The sequence below is a fragment of the Pithys albifrons genome, chromosome 2 (assembly GCF_047495875.1).
Source record: "Pithys albifrons albifrons isolate INPA30051 chromosome 2, PitAlb_v1, whole genome shotgun sequence".
NCBI lineage: Eukaryota > Metazoa > Chordata > Aves > Passeriformes > Thamnophilidae > Pithys > Pithys albifrons.
Genome location: NC_092459.1, coordinates 35,264,059 through 35,286,537, shown reverse-complemented (window position 1 = coordinate 35,286,537; position 22,479 = coordinate 35,264,059). Strand labels below are relative to the sequence as shown.

Here is a 22,479-nt window from a genome sequence, read left to right as displayed (position 1 = left end):
CAACTGTAGGGGAATTTAGGGGAAAAAATCTTCAGTGTGACAGCATGTTGACATGTTCAACCCTATAATTTTCCTCTCTACCATAAAAGTCTAGAAGTGACAGAAAGAAGGATTATCCTGAGATTGGAGTAACTGCCAGATCAGGATGGGGATTGTTGGCGATGGATGTGGAGATGGGATGAGCAGTAACACACACCCATAGGGTTGATTTTAGTCTGACAATGTCCACTTCATGGACTTGCCTTTGCAGAAGGGGTGTGTCCCTCCATGAACGTGGAAGAGAAGTTTATCTTGGTAGGTTCACATTAACAGCAAAAGTACCCAACTCTTTCAAATAATTAAAAAAGGAAACTCTCAGTCCTCAGAGGAGAGGTCTGAAATGCATAGCTAAAGAGAAATCTGATGTGATTTAATGCAGTCTTAAATAAAGTTCTTTCTACACATCACCACTTCCAAATGACCAAACAGATGGACTGACTAATACCAGGAATCCAAGATGGGCACAAATGAGTTAGCCTTTTATTCCCCCCTCCACTTTTCTCACAGGGCGTGCTATTTGAAATGATCTCCTTTCTTGTTAATTTAACGATTACCATCAGAAAGCGCTAGCGGTGGAAAAATTATAGGCAGTAATTATGATCTTGCAGACTAGCTGTGGGACTCAGTGCCGGGAAAACACTGGATTGTGAGTATGAGAGTGTGCTCCCCAGCAGATGCACTTCAGCGGATGGAGCCTTGAGTTTTTGACTGCCTCAGACCTTGGGGGCCCACCTTGAGAAGCCTTCAAGAGGAGTCACTATCATATGGCAGGAACATCTCAAGTAGGACACCTCTAAAAAATGCAGCCACCCAATACCTTTAACTCTCACTTGGGAGGAGCTGAGTTTTTTGGTGTTTTTTTACCGTGAGAAACAAGGGATATGGCATATTTCTTCTCCACCGGTGGATGTGGTAGATGGACCAGTTAATGTCTTTAGACACTATGTCAAATGATAAATATTTATCATCTTTCTTTATTAATTCGTGTGAAGACAAATACATATTTATAACACTGCAGAGACAGAAGCACACGGAGCAGAGCCAGCTGGATATTACACTCTTTTAGGAACTGGCTGTTGAATAAAGCTCAGCTTTCCAGTCGTGCCCACTGCCTGCCTGCCTTTGGAGCCATCTCGCCCCTCAGCACTTCTGAGGGTTGCCATGACGGCTGTCGCGCGAGCCCCAGAACGCCCAAGGCCGGACACATGGATAGTGAGAAAAAAGGAAAAAACCCGATGGCAAATCTCTGGTGTTCCACAGGGAAAACGGACGGGGAAGCGACGCCCCACGCGGGCAGCCCCAGCCGCGCCCTGTGCGCGCCACCCCGCGGGCCGGGCCGGGCGCGGGGTCTGCCGAGGCTGTGCCCCCGCCGCGCCGGAGGGTGGCCGGGCCGCGTCGGGTCCCCCAGGGAGGTGCCACCGCCCCCGCGGGCCGGGGGAGGCGCTGCCTTCCGCGCTGGCTCGGCGTCCGGCGCGCCGCCTCCCCCGGGCCGGTGTGGCCGCGCCGCCACGACGGGACTCACGGCCGGTCATCGCCCACGGCCGGCCGGGGGCGCGGGGCACGGCCCGGGACGGACGGCGTGGTCCGGACTCGCTGTGCCCTGCCCGCCCCCGCCGTGTCCCCCGCTGTCGCTGTGTCCCTCCCCCGGGGCGAAGTTTGGCCGCCGCCGCCCGTCCGCCCCGGCGCTGCCCGCGCGTGCGGGGCGCCTCCGCCGCTGCCAGGGCCGGGACAAAAGGCACACACTGACACGTGATGGGCGCCGGGCTTCATAAATGGGACCGGAGCGGGGCGGAAGGCGGGGGACGCGGCGGTGGCGTGTGCCGGAGCCGCGTCGGGTGCCCGGCGGCTCCCGCGCTGCCTCCCCGCGCCGAGGCGGCGGCGGGCGGAGGCGGCGGCGGAGGAGGAGCGGGCGGGCGGCACATGGAGCGGCGGCGGCGGCGGCGGCGGCGGCAGGGTGGCGGAGCCCGGCGTGCCGCCTGATCCGGGCGAGCGAGGGCGGCGGTGGTCAGAAAGGAGGCGCCGAGGGGAGGGAAGGGAAGAAGGGGAGGCAGCCGGGGGGAGAAGTCTCCCACCTCCTCCTTCCCCTCACCGGCACCGCCTCCTCGGCGCTCCCCAGTGCTGGGGTGCCCGGGCGGGGCGGCGCTCACGCTCCCTGCTCCCTGCCGGGTGTCGGCGCGGCCGGAGCAGGCGGCAGCGCGGCCGGTGCCGTGCGGAGGGGTAAGGACGGCGCGGGGCGGGGGCGCGGAACGGGGCCGCGGGTGCCCGCCCGCCGGGGGCCAGGGACCCCTTGTCGCCGTCAAAGTTTGTTGGCGGCGTGGGTAGGAGCAGGGTCTAGGGGATGACACCGCCTGCCTCGACGGCGGAGCGGGCGGATGGGAGGCAGCCGCCAGCGGAGCATCCCTCACGCATCCCACGCTGCGGCGGGGGCCGAAAGTGCGCGGGTCTCACCCCTGCCCAGGCACGGCCCGCGCCGCCGCCTCGGGCGGCTGGGACGAGTTGGAGAGTGCCCCGGGGCCACCCGGGAAAGCTGGTGGTCCGAGGAGCGCCGTGTGGGTTGGCGAGCCCGGCCGGGGGAGGAGGGCCCCGGGCAGCCCGGCAGCGGGTGGGGGTGCGGGAGGCTGGTGGCGTTATGGTTAGCACGCGTCTATTCTTCTGTGCGCGGAGCCGGCAGCCTCCCGCACTCCCACAGGACCTTATCTGACATCGGAGGTTTCTCCTCTCATCCTGACCCAGTGATGTTTTCCAGCGGGAGATACTCATTCCGGCTTTCCTGTGCACTTTTCCTCCCAAAACTCTGCCTTTGGGGCTGTAACCGAAATAAAAGGCGGTTCGTAATTTTGTGCGCAGTGATGTTCTCTTAAAAGGTGTCACTTAGGAGTCCAGCATCCTTAGAATATCCCGGTAGGGTTTTTGGTTGGTTGGTTGGCTTGTTTTTGTCTGAAATTCGGAGGTATGGGGGGAAAAGAGCCGAAAAAGGGTGAGCCTTTTAAACTTCACGCAGCGTTTGGCATGTGAAATCTTCAGCTGTTGAGAAATAATTTTGAATAACCAGATGGGCTTATTTTAAATGGGAATCTTTTTGTCTCAAAGACGTCTGCAGATCTCCATTGAAAACACTCCTGGATGAGGTATGTACCAAGCGTTTGGTAGGAGAGGGCTCATTACTGTGATTGCAGTTTGATTAAGTAAAATGGTGTCAGAAGATGAAGTCCACAGTTTTCCTTCTTTCTCTAAAATTATTAGCAGTGTTATTTTCTGTATGGCAGCAAATGATGAGATTAACAGATTCAGCACATGTTTTCTTCTTTCAGGAGATAAAGGGGCATATATAGCATAGAACCAGATACCAAACTATTCCTTGAGTATCTACAAGTTTAAGAAAAAAACAACATAGTGTGTAACCTTTTAAAGGTGTAGTAATGCTGCTTCCCCCCCCCCCCTTAGATGTATCATCTTGTTTTTATTGTTATTGTTCACCCTTTCTTAAAGGAGTATAGCATGCTCTGCTGGGGGTGGCATTGCTGTTAACACATACCAAGATCACTCGAAGAATCAGAGTGATACTGAGTATGATATTCAATAACAAAATGTGCAACACTGCAAAAATTACTTGGGTGTGCTTAATTATTTTCAGATTACACCGCATATCAACCATCAGCATGGGCTTTCCCTTGTCAAGAAAGGAAAAAACCTCTGTGATTATAGCAGGAATATTTATTATGCAGGTTTAGAGTTTATTAAATCAGTCGTAAAAGAAATGAACGTAACATCTTTAAACAGTTCAGAAGATGAATGTGTAATTCCTGATTTGCTCGAGGTTAAAATTAGTTTTGTAGCAACCAGTAGCAGCTTTGCTTTCTTATGTGTTGGTCTTTTGAAGAAGAGGCAGAACCATTTGAGTAAAACCATTTTAAAGCAGAATTGATAAAAGCAATAATTGTTTGACTGAAGCAGCAGGCATCTGTTGCCAGGAGGGGAAAAAAATTTGGCTAGGTGAAGAAGTGGACTTATTTGCTGTGAGTTTAGCCTGTCGACCATTCTATGGCACCAAAACCCACAGGAATCAAATCAAAATACCTGTAAAACTCAAGGTGAAGGTGAAAGCAGCGTATAGTATTGTGAGATGAGTTGGTGGATGCCTTTGATACTGGCTGTTGTTCTTTGGTGAATGATGTTAGCTCAGTTGCATAAAGGACCCATTAAAGGCTTTCATGCTCTGTTTAAGGAATGGCAGGTCTTAGCTAGTAAAAGTCTTTCTTTCCCTTCCCCTGCTCACAAGTTTCTGATTGGGCAGTGGAAGTTTAGAAAGAAATAACTTTTTTTTTCTGTATTTTTTAAGCCATTTCTGACTTTCAGCCTTTAATGTGACTGTGTCAAAATGCTTGCAGACTGTCACCCCACTAGAAATGTTGGTGCTGGAAGTGTTATGCACTAGAGAGGGAGAGCTGGTATGAGAGCTGGCATATTCATTTCTATTGAGTAGAGGTAGGTGAGATTAAGAGGCAACAGAGAATCCAAATTCTTATATTAATTTAGTATTGCCCAAGATTTTCCAAATGCATTGCCACTCATGGTTCTGCAGGTCTCATGGTCTTCTTTCTCTCACCTAGTTTGTCTGATTCTTCACCTGTAGAGAGAAATTACTGTAACTTCACAAATTCAGACTTTATGACCTTTCTAGTCATGCAGCCATCTATCTAGGCATCCACAGATTTAGTTTTTCTCAACAGTAATTGCTCTTCATTTCTTTCTACGTGTCTATATTGTCTTTATCTAAGTGTCCTCATGGAACAGTAAATTATTTTACTGCATTTTTTTTGGGCTGGAATTTCCCAAATAGTTTAGGCTATGTAAAATGATCAATCTTCTACAAAACCACTCATTGACTATTTACTTGAGAATTTTGAGATTTTTCTTTTCTCTAGCAGCAAATTCACAAGTCTGATGATGATTTAAAAATACATACTGTAGGCAACCCTAGCACTGTCATTTGGCCAAGTTCAAAGCAGCTATGCAGATGGACACAGAAGACAGAGGGAAATAGACCCTTTCAATCATAACAAGGCTGCTTTTGTTTTCTTATCTATAGTGGAAATTAATCCTAGTCCCTTGTACCTAAAAGCAAGCTTGCAAATTTGCCAGAGTAGACAGCAAGAGTATTTGTTACTGATGCGAAGTTAAAAATGTGGCAACCTGTCTTCTCAGTAGTGATCTTTATGTCTCCATTTCTAGACTGACACGGTACTGCTGCCAAAAGTGCACATCCCATCGCTGCTGGTGGGATAAGAATTTCCCCGCCAGAACTCAGGCCCTTTGAAAGTGCATGGCCTTGTTAATGATCGCTGAAACCAGCTATGACCAGTCCTTTTCAAATGGTTATAATGACTTATAAATTAATTTCTCGTTAGAGAGAACTTTTTTTTCCTTTTTCCCGAAGGTGCCGTTGTTGCCCATGAAGAATGATTGGGTTTGCAACATAAGGTCGGAGCACGTTTTATTCTGCCATTTGTGCCTCATGCAGGGGCATTAGAGTGATGCACACACCAAGCCCAGTTCTGCCTCTCTTCTGTGGGAACATCCTTTATTGATCAAGCTAGCTTCATCCAAATTACTGACAAAATAGATATTTCACCACTGTGTATGTTAGAATCATGGTCACTCCTTATACTATGACTGGACTGTTTGGTGAAACTGGATGTTCCATACAATTCAGGTGTTGTATTATTTGTGTAGATTGAGGTTAGATGGCATAACATAGTACCTTATTCTGTGTTAACTTGTTTTATTACAGCTGTATATCCTTAAGAAAGATGTGTTTGCTCACTACAAAGTGTACTGAGCAGGAACAGTTCTGTACTGTGGGTTCCCTTTGAGCCCTCACTGAAGCTGTTTCCATCTTTCTGCATTTCAGGAAATGTTTCAAAGTTAGTGTTTAGAGGCTTGAGGGGCTCCCACCTTCCTGTTGTTCTGAATATGTGAAACATGCTCTCAGAAATAACTGTTTAGTCAGTTGTACCTCTTCTAAGTAATGCAGCACTGAAGTCCAGGCTATGCAAGTACCTGGAAAAGTAGGTGGCATATGTATATATACATGCAAAATAACTCAGTGATAGAGATACTAGTTTTAGATCCTTGCTTTTTCCCAGGAATGTTGTGTTTAAGGGAATTCAGAAGGATGTTCAGCAGTCATCTTGCCTAATTTTTTTACCTACACTTCTACTTGTCTGCTTGTCCTCTAGCACTTGAAATTTTAGTTTGTGCATGCAAAACAGAACTGCTGTGTTTTTCCTCTAGGCATGTGTTTTTTCTTTTTGTATGTCTGTTTGTAAGTTTATGCATATAAATATAAATATGTACAGACACACACACAAAAAGTAATAACTGTGACCTTGAGATTAGCTCAGTTGGTTAGAACCTAGTGCTAATAATGCCACGGTTGTGGGTTTGATCACTGTATGGGCCACTCACTTAGTAATTTGGACTTGATGGTCCTTGTGCATCTCTTCCAACTCAGAATATTCTATGATCCCTCAGTTAGTTTAACTGTTTCTCCAAATCTGATGTAATATTCATTGGAGTCTCTCTACAATTTGTTCTGGCTACTTGGATATCAGATTCTGCTGTAATTCTTTGTCACTTCTCTCCCTTTCTTCTTTTTTTATGAAATTATCTGCATATTTTGAAGACATACACCATTGCCAAGCAATCTGGTGTAGTGGTTTAATATGCTGGCAAATAATTTCACAAGTTGTTTGTGTGTGCGAAGGCAGTATATTTTAATATATTTTGAATGTAACTATGAAGACAGTTATCTGAGCTTATTTAAATCTTACGAAAGGCAAGACAGCTCCAGAAATGAAAGAATGTTCCTCACTTTTTAATCGGAGTGCATATTTTTGTCCTTCACTAACCCTGATGGTGTAGGACATCACATTTGCCAAAAGCCTTTCTATCCAAGCTTCTGAGCATTGCCAGCACTTGGTAGCCTAATAATAATTTTTGAGAGAAGTAGAGTCTTGAAGACTGAGGTAGAAGGGATGTTGCTTTGCAATGTGTTGCTAACTCTCTATGCACTAACTTTTTGTCATTGCCTGTAAACCCCCTTTTCACTTTCAGTGTGTTTATCTGCTGTATGGGTCACTCAGTGGCTCCATTTAAACACTGTCTTCCTTTCCACCTCTGAGGTCCATATTCTGTACTTCATTTTTCTTAAGCAGTTTGATTTTTATTAATGTCCCTGGCCAAATTTGCTCAGCTGATCTCTCCTGAGAGTCCCCAGCCTGGTCCCAACTGTCAGTGCATACAAAACTGTCCTTTTCTCTGACCTTAACCAAACATGCATTCTCAGAGCCCTTTGCATCTTCCTTCATTGTTTGAATACAGATCAGAAATGGACTTTCAAAAGAGCAAGTCATTGCCTGCAGAGCAGTGGATCTATTCCTTCTTTAGGATGAGATCTGAAAAATCCCACTAGCGATGTTCTGCTTACAGAGGTGTCTGAAGTTTGCATAGCTCAGAAGAAGGAGGGTTTCTCTCATGTGTTTTCTCCTTCACCTGATCTGCTTTCCTCCAGCCTATGACAAAGGCAACTCCTCTCTTTCCCTGCATCTCTGCCTCACAGGGACTTCTTCCACTTGGGTCTTCCTCTCTTGCCGTTCCCCGGTTTGCTTCTGTCTCACTTGTAGATATCTTATTCCCAGTATGAGTACAGTTGTCTTTCCTCTCTCCTACCAGTCCTCATCACACCAATAGCTTAACCAGCATTACCTTTGCTCTCAGCATCAACTTGCTATCTCACCACGTGTTTAATTAAAACTTATTACAGCCAGTTTGTTGCACGAGAATGAGAAGGCAGACATAACACTCCGTGCAGTTTATGAGACGTCTCCCTGAAGCCTGGTGTTTTTGCTATCTTTCTGTCTCTAATCCTTACTCTTTTAATAAAGTTCACGAATATTTTCTGCTGCAACAAATTCTTGACCTTCTCTGTTCTGTTCTCGCCATTACATGGAAGCTGTTTTCTTGGAGTCGTTCTCTCTCCCTTTTTTTTGCTCTCTAATAAATGTGTTTTTCCCCCTGTTTCATTCTGTAGACATTACATTTCTCTGGAGACCTTTAACATTTAGCATCCAGTGCAGCCTGGGCCTTTAATGTCCTGCTCTGTTGTTTGAAATGACTTCTCTCCATTAAACTACACATTGTGTACTAAACTGCTGCTTGTTCTAGATACTTTCAGGAGAATAAGTGTTCAGCCCCCACCTCTTTTGCACCTGCCTAGGTTTCTCTGTCCCCATTTAACATTTATGCCAGTTCTGCTTAGCAATAATAAGTGCCTGCACCTTTTGGCACTAGAGAATGGCTAGAAAAGAGGCTGTAAGTGACACAGTTTCTGTTGGAATATTGAAATCCAAGATAAACCCTTTTATGAAAAAGTTTAAGGGTTCAAAATTGACCAGATTAATGAGTTCACTTCAATTTTCTTTAAAATGTAAATACTGAAGCATTGTATCAAACTTTTCGGATTACCTGTTCGTACTGCTTTAGTTGGAAAGAAGGGAAGGTCTTTTATTGGGACTCATCCCTAAACTGGAGCTGATTTTAAGCAAACAACCAGGTCACAATGGTGTCATTGTTTCCTTTCATCTGAATCTTACATCCTTCAGCAAGCCTCTTCATCCCCTTCCCGAATTCTGTCTTTAGATGAAATTAAGATATATAAACTGTGAAGGATCTTAAAATCCCACAGCCTTCCCTTCTTTGTCTCAAATACTGAGCAGAGCAGGTAGCTGTAGTTTTCCATTAATGTGACTCTGATGGTCCCCTTGCTGGTTTGTGACTTCATTACTTTGTCTTGTCTCAAATTTGGTAGGCAATGTGTGGGTAAGAGATTGTATTTTACAAGCTAAGGGGGTTTGAGTGAAGTCGAGTTTGGGGGATTTTTCATAGGCAGATGGGGCAGCTGTCCTCACTCTTCTTCCCCTATGCCTGCATGGAATGCAGGAGACACATCCTTGGTTTGCTTAATTCAGACAAAGGGCTTCAAGCTTAACTTCTCACTTCCCAGGCACACACCCTGCCTCCTAGAATATCAGTTGATGCCTTTATCTCTGGATGTTTAACTCCTGATCTGGCATGCTCTTGGAGCAACTCAAGCAGTTTAGAGATGGCAGCAGAACATAGAGGCTGCCAGCGTGCTCACCTGCCTCACAGGAGAGCAAAGTTTGGGTCCTTCTCCTGCACCAAATGGAGCAGGACTTCAACCTTGCTTTTGAAACTCTCTGATCTTAGACACGTGTATGCCCTGGCCGTCTGGGAGGTGAGGCACAGCCTCCTTTTCTCTGTATGTGCAAATGACTTGTGCTAAAATTGGTACACATACCTCACCAGCAAAACTTTGGAGGGAGGAAGTAGCGTTATCTCTTTTTAAAACATTGTCCATCACTGATTAAGGTCCTGTTTTCCCCGTTGTTTTGTTTTTGTTGTTCAGATCGTTGGCTCCTGGATGCTGGGGGGTGTCACGTAGGGGCCATTTTCCCACAAATTGGAACAGTCCAGCCCTTATCCTGCTAGTGTGCAAACGGTATGTTAATTAACATAAATAACCATGTAGCTGTGGCTTCTTGGTAATTAACGTCCAGCTTGCCAAAGATAGGATCATGTTACATAAGAACAGAATTTGGTTTAGTACTTGCATGCCCTAGTTTACCCCACAGTTGATAGTGCTTGCTGTATCTAGAAGATAACATTCCTCATTTGCTCCTCTCCTAGTGTGTGTGCTCCTTCCTGATCCCTCACACAGAGAGAATTCTGACTGAAGTGAATGCATTTTTTCCTGAATTAGGACTGACAGTGTTTTTGCCATTTATAGTCTAGGAGTGGTATAGTGTTGGGAGATAGAATAGTAAACCAGTGAACAGGATAGGAGTAACATTGCCTTCACATTCTTGTCAACATGTGCTTTTTCCTTGCTCAGTGTTACGGAGTCTGAGAGTACCATTTCTCAGTCTGCACATTTCTTTCTCCAAGGCTTGGAAACCTTGTTCTGTCCTCAAAGTGGTATTGTTCATCACCATACGGGATAAGGCAATTATTAGCTATATAAATTTTCATTTTATAGGACAGTTCTAATTCCTAAAGGCCAACAGTTACCATGGTAGACCTCATTTCTCTCACACTTTTACAACTGACTGCATACGAGTATAAATGAGTGCTCTTTCTTCTGTGGTGGTACTTTGTGACCCCAGTTTGGTAGGACTCCCAGTGTACTGAGTGTTACACAGGTTTATCAGAAGATAAAGCCCATCTCTGAACAGCTTACAACCTTACAACATGTAAGCAAGGAGAGTGCATTCGCGTAATTTTATGTGTTCAGAAATTGTTTCTTAATTGTTTCAATTTTACCTAGTTGTCCTTTAGCCTGTTTTCAATTAACTGTGATTATCATAGAAGAAATGCATAGACATGGAGATCAAAACATTTTCTAAAATAGAAGCTAGAAAGGTTTGATTGTGGATTTCCCTTTCTTGTTTTAATTCCTTTTCTTGCCATGTCAACATTTTTGCAGTTATCAGTAGCATCATTGTATTGCTCATAATTGCTTTCCAAGGAAGAACACAAATACTCACTGTCTCTATTCAGGCTATTAAAATTGCTCTATCAATCATTCTGGTTTGAAAATAATAATAAATTCAGTCCTTTTTATAGGCAACGATAAAAACTTTCCTGCCCTCCCTCTCCCCAGAACAGCAGGAGCAGATAGGCAATAGCATTTTAATGAGTGAACTGGTCTTGTGGACCAGTTAGAAGTCCAGGGGAGATACAATTCTCCCTGTTGTCCTTGATGGTGAGTTATCAGCCTTTTTAAGTACTATGTATTTTTTATTTAACCTAAGGTGTGTTTGTATTGTCATATCATCCAAGCTTCTTTTAGGGCTGTTTGTAATCACACAGTGGAGGGCAGACTTGCCCTCACAACTCTTAAGTAATTCTTTCACTTTGAATACATAGCCTTAAAAAAGTCGTGTCTTCAACCTTCAGGTGGTGTTTAACACGTCATAGATTTGATCCCCCACTAGAGCAGGCTGGGAAGAAGGGCCTGGAGGAAGTTGAATGCACGTCTCTGCAGACAGTTAAGCAGAGTTTGTCAAAGCCACTCCATCTAGTGGCAGTCACTTTGCACAGCTGCTTTGGCAGTGCCCTTCAACAGCTACTGGATGACGGGAGAAAGGTCTAAAGTGGTGTTCAGCCTTGCCTTTTCTGGTCTGGTCTTCAAGATAAAAGATGCTTGAAATTGTTTTCTGTTGTTTAATTCTTATCTGTACTCATAATTCAGTACTTGTTCTGAATTGCTGCATGCGGTCATGGAAATACATAAAAAATTTTGAGTGACAGTGTCAGTGCAGGCTCTCCCTCATTTTTAATCAATGTTTCAGTCTTTTGAAAGCTGTTTTAAAATGAGTGAGATGGTAGAGCTCATTTAAGGAAGGAATGAAGCTGAGAGCTTTGAAAACTCAAGGCTCTGTTGGAAGAGCGAATTCTGGCAGGGCAGGGAGGCTCTCTCTCCCTGCCACCCTTGCCTGTGAGGGGACACACATCCATCACTTCAGCCCCATCCAAAGGGGACAGATCTGTGTGGGGGATGCTTGTTCTCTGGGGAGGCTGTTTGAAGCCACAAGGGCTCCTGGAGGATTTCATGTAGAGGTGGTCACAGGTGTTGAGTAGTATGGGTTTGTGCTTTTGGGCTGTATGGGTTTACATCGTGTTGAAGCCAACTGTGAAAAACAGCATGGCCAGATGGCATGGGGTGTCTGTTTTCATGCACAGTGCCTGCTCTCCACTCCAGGTTCAGATAGAAAAGCTCAGAGACAAAATTTTAGGCACTGGCATGTGCACCTGAGCAATGAAAAGACCAAGAGCGACACCGCTGCTTCTGCCTTATGTCAAATCGTGCAGCACCTCAGACTGACCTGATAACCACAGTGCCAAAGGTCCAGTCTTGTTTTCACTAGACAGCCATGGAAAACTTCACTGATCTCCTCAGTGCATTTCAGTAGTGAACTTATACCAGGATAAGCTAGTATCTAAATTAAAATAAATGAATTTCCTGTAAAGTGTAATTCCAGAACAGGCAAACGGTTGTTTTACTGCAACTTTAATAAAAATCAACTGCTGCTCGAATAGGTGCATGCACACATACAGTTAGAAGTTTCCAATTATGATATTCCCAGCAGCAAACAAAACCAAAATTAATGTCAGCAGCATCCCCCAGAGCCTAAACTACACCACTAATGAACTCCCAAATACTCCCAAAGAAAACTGTCTTTGCAGATACAATAAGGTAGAAATTACTGTAATAATCTCAATGTAAAAGTACAGAGAAAAAAAATCATTGACATTCAAAGGAAGACCTGTCTCTTCTGATCCCATTAACCAAGTTGTTAGCATAGCATATGCATGCATAGTGATACTGTCACATAACTCACTGCCACCTTCAAAAGAGCACGCAGGAATTCGTGGGTTTCCGTTTGTATTTCAAACAAAGGCATGGCACCTGATTCTGAGAAGTCTGTACTTGACATAACTCCAGCAGGGACGAGCTACCTCATAACAATTTGTTTGTCTGTCTAGCAGAAGTGCTCAGTTGAACACAATTTTTGAAGCTTTCCTCAAACATAATCTTCTCGACATGGGGCTGTGGCTTTAATCATTAAAATGGTTGTCTTTCTTGTGTCAAAAATAAGATGGAATAACAGAGGATACCACAGCCATCTTTACATGTTTATAGAACTACTTGTTTTATTTAATATTTTTGGGTAGTTTTCAAATAATGACACATTTTTCACTTCTGATTTTAAACTAGTGTTATAATGCCGAGTGTAAAGTTGCCAGACTTCACCCAAAGCAGATTTGATAGCAGAGTCATCTTTGCAATGTGTAGCATCTGCAGATTCTCTAGGAACAGCTGTAGTGCACCTTCTGTAAGAAAAGTACTATAGGTGTTAGATGATTGCTGTTCATTTTTAATGTATGCTTCAGTGACATTTCCATCCTTCAATGCTCATGCCCCTAAAATTAAATTCCTTGATATTGTCTGTCTGTCTAATAATGATATTGTTATTTGCTGAGCAGACTATGTCTGCAAAAGCTGATTTAGCCAGTATATTTTTTGTGTTAAGACTATCCTGGTAAGTGTTGTTTGTACTCATCCTTGTTTGCAGCACTGGATTTGCAGTGTCTTCTGCAGGTCTAAGTTCGTGCATTCCCTTTAATCGTCAATGTCCAGGCCTGCTTAATCAAAGGCAACTATTAAAACAGCTACGGAAAAAGTCTTGAGTGTTCAGGTGCTATAAGCAAGGGCAGTATAAATATATCATCAGCCAAATGATCTCTTCTTTTAGAAATGCTCATGATTTCTTCTTTTTTTAAGTTACTGGTTATTAAGTTATTGGTATTGTTGTAGAGAGGAACCCTTTACTTATTTCCTATAGTTTTCATGGAAAACCAGAACTGTGGTATCTACTATTTAAGTGTTCTCTTTAGAGGCTGAGGTGATCAGTACTCTTGAGTTTTGGCAGATAATCTTTCATGGCTTTCTGGCCACTTACTGTCAGTTGTGTAAAGTGAACAAGTTAAGTCAGTACAAGCCTATATATGGCATCTGGGATTTCTTGAGTGTCAGAATTGCCTCCATTCTAAAAGCAAGAAGTTTGGATTTGCTCCTGTTGCTGATACAATCATCAAGATGTCCCTCAGCAGATGCAGAATCGTTGCACACTAAAGAGGTGATACAGGCTCTTACTTGCATTCAGACCTACTCTCATCCACTTAGGCAGTGGAAGGGAGCCCTAAAGCAGATGTTCACTCCATATTCAAGGAATTTTCTATGGGCAAAGTGTGTGTGGCTCGACTTCGCGAACGAAGATTTGGGAAGGGCTGTCCCCACGTGGGTGTGCCCTTCCAGCCTGCGCAGTGGATTTTTTAGGTGAGGCACAGCGATGGGCAAAGTAATACAAAGAAGTACAGCATAAGAAAACCTGTAAGACTTGTCAGGTGCTGAGGAGGGTCCTCTCCCAAGGGTACCCTGACCAGGAGTTGCACCCTCTATAATCCATGAGCAAAGACAGGATACAACAGGACTCAAGAGACCTGTGGCTATCTGGGGACCTTCTGCTGGGTCCCCTCAGTTTCTGAGAGGACAGAATGTTTTTGAGGGTGTCCACAGCAGGACAAGTTACATTACCGTGCTTCTCCAAGGAGCAGTGGCTCCTGGTCCCTTTTGTCTGGAGTTTTGACCAGAGCTGCACTCTGACCCAAACTTGGTGCCACGTTTATCTAGGCAAGCCTGAACTGCCCTGATTGAGGCTTAGGGTCTGCACAGAGCAGATCACTGATTCTCTCACTGATAGCAGTGCTGGTCGCCTTTCCTGAAACTGAACAGAGCAGAGTAACAACCCACCTCCCTCATGTAGCCCAAATGTCCCAGTTACCTGGGACATTTTTTTAGCAGAATGTAAGAATAGGGTAATCTTCGTGTATGAATGTAATGAAGCTATATCTTTGTAGATTAAATCCCTTGCTAATAAATTTGCAGTAGCAAATTCAGGATTTTAGTAGACCTCAGATCGCTGATAGGCTAATGTGAATATACAGGCGTACTGGGTGAACTGTGAAATTTATAGAGTGCATGGCTCTTTCCCCATTACCTCTTTGTTGTCAAGTTTTCAAAACCCTCAGTGCCTTTTGAGAGAAAAGCAATGAAGGTGATGATTCACTTTACTGCTGCTCCAGCAGTGACACTTGGTATTATCTAAATGAAGCAAGCCCAAGGAATATTGGTCTGCAAGGTACTCTGCAGTCAGAAGCCAAGTTCAGTTGTAGAGAAAAATATCTTTCTAGTGGAGGAGCTCAGAAAGTTTTGATGAGAAATCAAAATTGCTTCCCTGTGAAACACTTGATTGCCTGTGCCTCTGTTTTTCACATCACTTCTTAATGTAATTGAGTATTGGTGAAATCCAGGCGATGTCTTTCTAAGTGCGCAACCCACCCTGGCTCCCACAGGGGCCAAGTCTAGACTTACACTGAATACAAGAGAAGGGTTGATTTTGTTTGAAACAGTTCAACTAAATTTTTTGTGCAGTTTGTCTCCCTGTTCATAATAATGAAGTCTGATCTTTTCCCCATATAGGATTTCCTCCGATGCATTTTTCTATCCCCAAGTCTCTCTGAAACCAACAAAACTGGGGTTATGAAGTCAATCCTAGATGGCCTCGCAGATACAACTTTCCGAACAATCACGACAGATCTCCTTTACGTGGGCTCCAACGATATCCAGTACGAAGACATGAAAGGCGATATGGCATCCAAGCTGGGGTACTACCCCCAGAAGTTCCCTCTTTCTTCCTTCAGGGGTGATCCTTTCCAAGAAAAAATGACTACAGGAGATGATCCCCTGTTGAGCATCATTCCCTCAGAACAGGTCAACATCACAGAGTTTTACAACAAGTCCCTGTCCCCATTTAAGGAAAATGAGGAGAATATACAGTGTGGGGAGAACTTTATGGATATGGAGTGCTTTATGATCCTGAACCCAAGCCAGCAGCTGGCCATCGCTGTGCTGTCACTCACCCTTGGCACCTTCACAGTACTAGAAAACCTCCTCGTCCTGTGTGTTATCCTCCACTCCAGAAGCCTGCGGTGTAGACCCTCCTACCATTTCATTGGCAGCCTGGCTGTAGCTGACCTCCTGGGCAGTGTCATTTTTGTGTACAGTTTTGTGGATTTCCATGTTTTCCACCGGAAGGATAGCCCCAATGTCTTCTTGTTCAAACTGGGTGGAGTTACAGCCTCCTTCACCGCCTCTGTAGGTAGCCTTTTCCTCACAGCGATAGACCGATACATATCTATACACAGGCCACTAGCTTACAAAAGGATTGTCACCCGACCAAAGGCTGTCGTAGCGTTTTGTGTGATGTGGACCATCGCTATTGTAATAGCTGTTCTTCCTCTGCTCGGCTGGAACTGCAAAAAGCTCAATTCTGTTTGTTCAGACATATTCCCTCTCATTGATGAGACATACCTGATGTTCTGGATCGGGGTCACCAGCGTTCTGTTGTTGTTCATTGTCTATGCCTACATGTACATACTGTGGAAGGCTCACAGCCATGCTGTTCGCATGCTTCAGCGAGGCACACAGAAAAGCATCATCATTCAGTCGACAGAGGATGGTAAAGTACAGATCACTAGGCCTGATCAAACTCGTATGGACATCAGGTTAGCCAAAACCTTGGTCCTTATCCTAGTCGTTTTAATCATATGCTGGGGCCCTCTCCTCGCCATCATGGTGTATGATGTCTTTGGGAAAATGAATAAGCTCATCAAGACTATCTTTGCCTTCTGTAGCATGCTCTGTTTGCTGAATTCAACAGTGAATCCCATCATCTATGCTCTGAGGAGCAAGGACTTGCGACATGCCTTCCGCAGCATGTTCCCCACCTGTGAAGGAACAGCACAGCCCCTTGATAACAGCATGGAGTCTGACTGCCAGCACAAACACGCTAACAACGCAGGGAACATGCACAGGGCTGCCGAGAGCTGCATTAAGAGCACAGTTAAGATTGCCAAAGTTACCATGTCTGTCTCCACAGACACAACTGCTGAAGCGTTGTAAGTCAGAGACTTCTCAGCATTGGGAGAAAAGGAGTTAGTTTAAAAAAAAAAAATCAACACCTGAAATCCAAACCCATGGCTTAACGTGTTTATACCTTCCTGTAATATTTTTCAGTTTGTCATTGTAAGCTGAGCAATGATTGTGTTAAGAGCATTACCATCAGCCAGACCTTCATGTTTTACAATTAGGTGTTCAAGCTAAATTTTCACAAGTTTTTTCTCAAAAAGTGTTTACTGAATAATAATGTTTCCTGAAAGAGCACAGAGAAAATACCAGGTTAGCAATGGTTCCTTTTGGGAATGTGAAGAAAAATTCTGAAACCTAAGGGAAAAATAATGCATTCTAAACCAATACCATCAAATAAGAAAAAAAGCCTTGTAATCATGCTGTTCATTTCAATGTGAAGTGTATTTCATGTCTGTAATAGGAGTTTCTGATTTTTTCCAAAAGCGGCGGTACTGAGTTCTAGAGGTTTTGTAAAATGTGTCATGTCCTGTGAATTGTATGCTGTTTTATTATGTGTTATTGATATTTGTCTAATTAAACAAAGTGATAAGGTAGACATCCTTGGAAATAACGTGAAACATGATATGTAAATCCCATTGGAAACACTTACTGTATTCCTATGAAGAATTCCTGAGATATTTTTGAAATTTTACACTTTTAGTGGTCTTCTGTGGACTTAGAGGAGAGGCTTTTTGTTCTTCTACTAAAATTATTTCCCCACTACCTTTTACTTTCACATGCATATGAGAGTAACAGCAACAGAGGAATAGAGAAGGAATGTGAGAGAGGAATGCACTGGTTCAGACTTTTAAATACCACTGCATTTAAGCAGAAGGATGTTCGTGGTTGCACAGACTATTGCCTTGCTCTTGGGCATTACATGAATACAAACACTGAAAAGCAAATGTCCTGGATATTGGCTCCTTTTATGGGCAGCTGGTTTTAAGCCACGTGCTGGTGCTGGACCACTGAAGACAGCATGTGTCAGACTCAATGTGCGATGTTATCACTGTGCAGTCGATGTATCCCTGAAGTGTGTCACATTCCTGTATCCTGGGTTTAAGCAGGTTCAGAGCCTGAGATGCCAAACTCCCGTCTTCACTAAAAGAGGAGGAAATATTGTCAGACTTAGACATTTTCTTATTGTGTGAGCGTGTATATAAATAAATATCTGTGTGTGTATGTTTGTTTGCGTGTGTGTGTGTGTGTAAGTATACTAATCAGTGTGAGTCATGGTAGCATAACTTAAGATAGGACACTATGACCAAATGTAACTGTATTTCTTGTTGCACGCTTTGCACACAAATTCCGTTTCTAAAATTCAGTTCTTCCAACTGATTACTGATGAAAGTACCGTATTAAGAACATCTCGATCCACTGTGAGATGTATATCCATGTGCTAGAGTTGTGCTTGAGGATAAGGGGAAACGAGGCAGAGCATGGATTGAGCCTGCACTGACAACTGCTTTGGCTGTCAATGGTGTCCTTGAAAACTGAGAAAGCCAGAAGTAAGTGATAGTTTGTTTTAAGGCTGTCAGTAGTCAAATCTGATAGCTTGAAATGAGGTGAGTCTCACAGTAACCACTGACAAGGTTTGACACTACCTGCTTCAAGGAAGAAGCTGTTGAAGGAAAACAGTGGCTCTGTTCCATGGTGGGATAGTTTCTGCAGCCTGGGACTTTCACAGGAAACATATTACCAGATATTCTTTAAGGCATGGATATTCTGTAATTTGGTTTTGAGTCAGAAGGTCTGGATTCCTCTTCTCTGCTGCCTTGCTTTTTTGAACTGTTTCCTTACCCTTCTTCTGGCTGATAGCTGCCAAAATAGCTGCAAACACAGGTTAGCCTTTTTAGCAGCCTGACATTTGCCACAACAGGGGTGACTTCCTCCATGGCACAGAGCAAGTGGAGCAAAATCCATGCTGCCCTGCCACCTGTCCTTGGTCTTACATAGGGAGAGAGGGGGAAGCAGCCTGGGGTCTCTTGGCTGCCATGACATTCCCAGGGCATTTTTGATGCCTCAGTGCCAGCCAGAGTAGCCCAACCCCTTCCAGCCAGTGGCTCTGTAGGGGTGCAAGCGGCTCCAAGTTCAGGCTTGATGAGTGGTGACATGTTTTAAAGATCAGATCAGGCAAGGGGCTGAGCAACTCCACCCACCTCCCCTGCAGCTTACCTGGGTGAGAGGACAGGGCAGCACGCTCTTGAGGGACCCACACCAGTCAGCTAAAACCAGTGGATTGCAGAGGACTCCCAGAGGATGTACAAGTCCTCCGGAAAGATCTTTCTTGTATCTCGGTCTAATCCATCCTAAAGCAGTCCTCTTGGAAGAGGCAGGGGAAAGCCCACTTGAAATGTAAAGGTGTTTTAAGAGCCATTTTTGAAACCGTCTTCTTGTGAATTAAATGCAAACTTTGTGGACTTAAGTTGTGCATTCAAGTTCTAAATTTTACATGATAAATCATGGGACAATGGGGCTGTCTTGGCACTTAACTTGGTGCTTACTGATATAATAAGAAATAGTATCCTGTGAAACGTTATCGTCTATCATCAGTATCTTTATTTGCATAATGAGTTTTTCAAAAGCTCTAGGAACTGCATCGGTTCACTTAGAACCATTAATTAAGAGTCAACAACAATTTCCTTGTATGTTGCACACTAAGTAGAAGTATTCTTTCATTAGAAAAATCTGCTGCCATTCCAAGATAAGCTGTACTTAAAATTCAGCTTTAGGTATTCCTAATTTGCAGTTGCCAACCTTCACTTGGTGATGGCACAGCCAAACGATAACTGTGTTCCACGGCTACCCACATCATCAACCAACCAACCAACCAATGCTAGTTGCAGTTACGTATATATATATACCAACTCCAAGTGTCACGGATCTACCGAGAAGACCATCTATGTCACATGCGTGCAGAGTTAGATTTTCAACAGTCTGATTGTATATTTGTACAATATAATCTCCTCAATGCTGTGCAATCACTATCCACATCTTGCACTGGCCTTTTGATGAAAATTTTAGTGTGTCTATTGTGAGATAGACAGCGCATTTTACCTGCTGTTATTGGGCTGAATGTATGTAAATAAGTGGGGAAAAAAAGTCATCTGTACAAGCAGTGGCCTAAAAAGTCTGTAATTGTAGACTAGGAAAATTGTTGAACTTGCAGTGACATCTCAAATACTACCTTTGAATAAACTGTTTACAGGGGTCTCTTGGGATGATGTTTCGTAGTGAAAGGAAAATCTTTCCGTGTGATAATGTGAGGTAAAGAAATTGGATTACCTGAGGTTTTTGTTTCCAGTGTTTCAAAGTGGAGAACATAACTATTGTCTGTAAATCTAACATTATTACTTCCTCTTAGAAGAATATTGTATCATTAGATGTTTGTTTGAGCTGGTAACATCCTTGCAACTGTTGCAATATTTTTCATTAGCAACCTGTATAATAGTTTGTACACAAGTACTGTTCAGATTGTCATGAAAGTAGCTTTGACCATTTACCTACCAGTAGCAGAACAGTATTTCTGTAAGATTCCCAGTGTATTCCTACCACATTTTATTTCTACAATGTAATTAAACTGTTATTTATTCAAGGAGAAAAAGTATTGCTCTGCTTTTTTGTTTTCCAAATTTTGAGATAACTGAGGAAGCCATGTGATAATGCTGCCTCATCCCACAATCTGCTGCTCTACGTTTTGTTTATAAGTTTGTCTGTCAGATTCTGAAACAACTGCTTAAACAACTTGACAACAGGTTGTCAAGCTTTGTGGATTTTAATTGTACGCTGATAAGTTGGAAGGAGGAGGTAGATTATATATTTGTGTATTCAGTACTATGGAGACAATGACATAGCTAAAACTGCATCTCCTGTTTCATTATGTAGGCAATTTCCCCTTTCCTCTGTATTAGCCAAAATGCAATAAATGTCTTTTGCCTTCCTTAGATACATATATTTGCACAGAGATGTCACATTAAGACAAACCCATATACTTCAGAAAAACAAAGGAGCAGAAGAAAGGAATAAAAACTAAACTAGTGCTGCCAAGAGCAACAACGACCTAAATTAGTTATTGGGGTTTGTGAATGTAATCAAAGACTTGAGACAAACAAAGAGTTAGTCTGATTTTGACCAGAGCCAGTGGGGGCAGTTATGGGTGTAGGGAGTGGAAGATGAAGTGGTGCAGTAGGGATAAACAGAAGCAGTGCAAGGAGAGCAAGCTTAGCCTTGCCACTGCCTGTGGGTCACACTGAAGTGCTTTCACTGCTGCTCATCCACAACTGAAAATAGGAGTTGAAAAAGCCCACTAAATGCTGTAGAAAGGTCCCTCCCTATTTCAGAGGATCAGTTTTTCACATGACATAACTTCAGATTCATGTACCTTAGGCAGTTTTCCTTCACATCTGTGGTTTGAAAACATCCTTAGGGGATGAAGTGAGCATGCCATAGAATCATTGAAGTTGGAAAAGATCTTTAGGATCATCAAGTTCAAACATCAACTTCACCCTTCCAGGGCTTTAGATCATGGTTGTGTCACAATATTTTTATTTTTAAAAATGAGGTCACTGGTGAATTGAGAAAGTCTTGGCAAAGCAAAAGCAACTGGAAATAAAATACGGGCTCTTAATCTTTAACTGCATAGTACATTTAAGAAGTCTGAGTATTACAGCTGAAAGCTATCACATTCAAAGCAGCCAGGAGACAATTCCCTCTGTATTTCCATGCTCACTGGAAAACAAGGGTTATATTGCTGCAAAGTGACTATTCCTTTTGATGGTAACACCTGACTGCATTTATAAGTCTATTCTAAACAGCACAAGAGGAAAAGATGACTTTCCAAGCAACTGCTTTCCCACAGTATACCAGCTCAGGAAGCGTTTGGGCTAATATACTGTTGTCATTTCAGTCTTTGTTTGCACTCTTCTGACAGCTGTTTTAAGAAGTTAAAATTTCATCATGCATGCACATCATCAATACATCATCTTCATTTTGTCGGTGTCTTTATTTTAAAATGTTTTGTCTTCAGTGAAAGTCCAGCTTTGGCTTAATTGAAATATTAAATCATCATATAAGGGAACAGTTTATGATAGAAGAGAAAAAAGTAATTTTGCCTTTGTTTAAGAAAGCATAGGGTGGGGAGTTTTATTTGACACTTTGGAATATGTGTCTTCCTCCATTCTGTTTTTGTCCATTGGTCTTTTTAGGTAATGGATATAAAGACTTTTCTTTAAGTAGCAGCACAATGTATGAAGCACATGATTGCCTTTAACAGGACTCCTTAATATGAACAGATCTTTGAAATTCTGTTAGGAGAAAAAATGATAATGAGTCCAAGGTAGTCTTAATGACGAGGCATGACATGCCTTGGTATTGCTTTCCAATAACTCATCTTTCGGATTTAGAGCAGCACTCAGTTTAATGTTAAAGCATTTTAAGTTATTGAATCCTGTCTCAATAAAGTCCGTCAGAATTTTTCATTGACTTCAGCAGAAATTATGTCTTACCCCAGGTTTTTGAACTATGAGTTTACATTTGGAAAGTGCAATTTTATATTCCAATGTATTTGCATTTTCACTGACATTAAAACAAAGATGGGACAGAATAACAGCCTCTATATTCATTGGGGGATTTTACCTCCAAAAAAATCTATCTTGAATTTTGGTGGGTCAATGCATAATCATAAAGTCTGGCAGGAGCTCAATGAACTTAACATGGGAGTTGAACAATTTATTTATCCATGTGTGTGCAGATCATGAACAGAACTGCTC

General features: G+C 43.3%; 1 protein-coding gene across 4 annotated transcripts; it reads left to right on the top strand.

Annotated features, from left to right (window-relative positions):
- Positions 1–1,774: 1,774 nt before the first annotated feature.
- Positions 1,775–20,306, top strand: CNR1 (cannabinoid receptor 1). 4 transcript variants are annotated; one of them, XM_071548731.1, is made up of 3 exons: positions 1,775–2,256; positions 3,130–3,167; positions 15,224–20,306. In XM_071548731.1, the coding sequence occupies exons 1-3, from the start codon at positions 1,812–1,814 to the stop codon at positions 16,703–16,705; spliced, it is 1,965 nt and encodes a 654-aa protein (XP_071404832.1). In that variant the 5' UTR covers positions 1,775–1,811; the 3' UTR covers positions 16,706–20,306. The 4 variants fall into 4 exon arrangements, with proteins under 4 accessions (XP_071404832.1, XP_071404835.1, XP_071404833.1 ...); XM_071548732.1 differs by lacking the exon at positions 3,130–3,167 and adding an exon at positions 9,527–9,619 and having other exon boundaries at positions 2,172–2,256; XM_071548733.1 differs by lacking the exon at positions 1,775–2,256 and adding an exon at positions 5,477–5,520 and having other exon boundaries at positions 2,288–3,167.
- Positions 20,307–22,479: the final 2,173 nt, after the last annotated feature.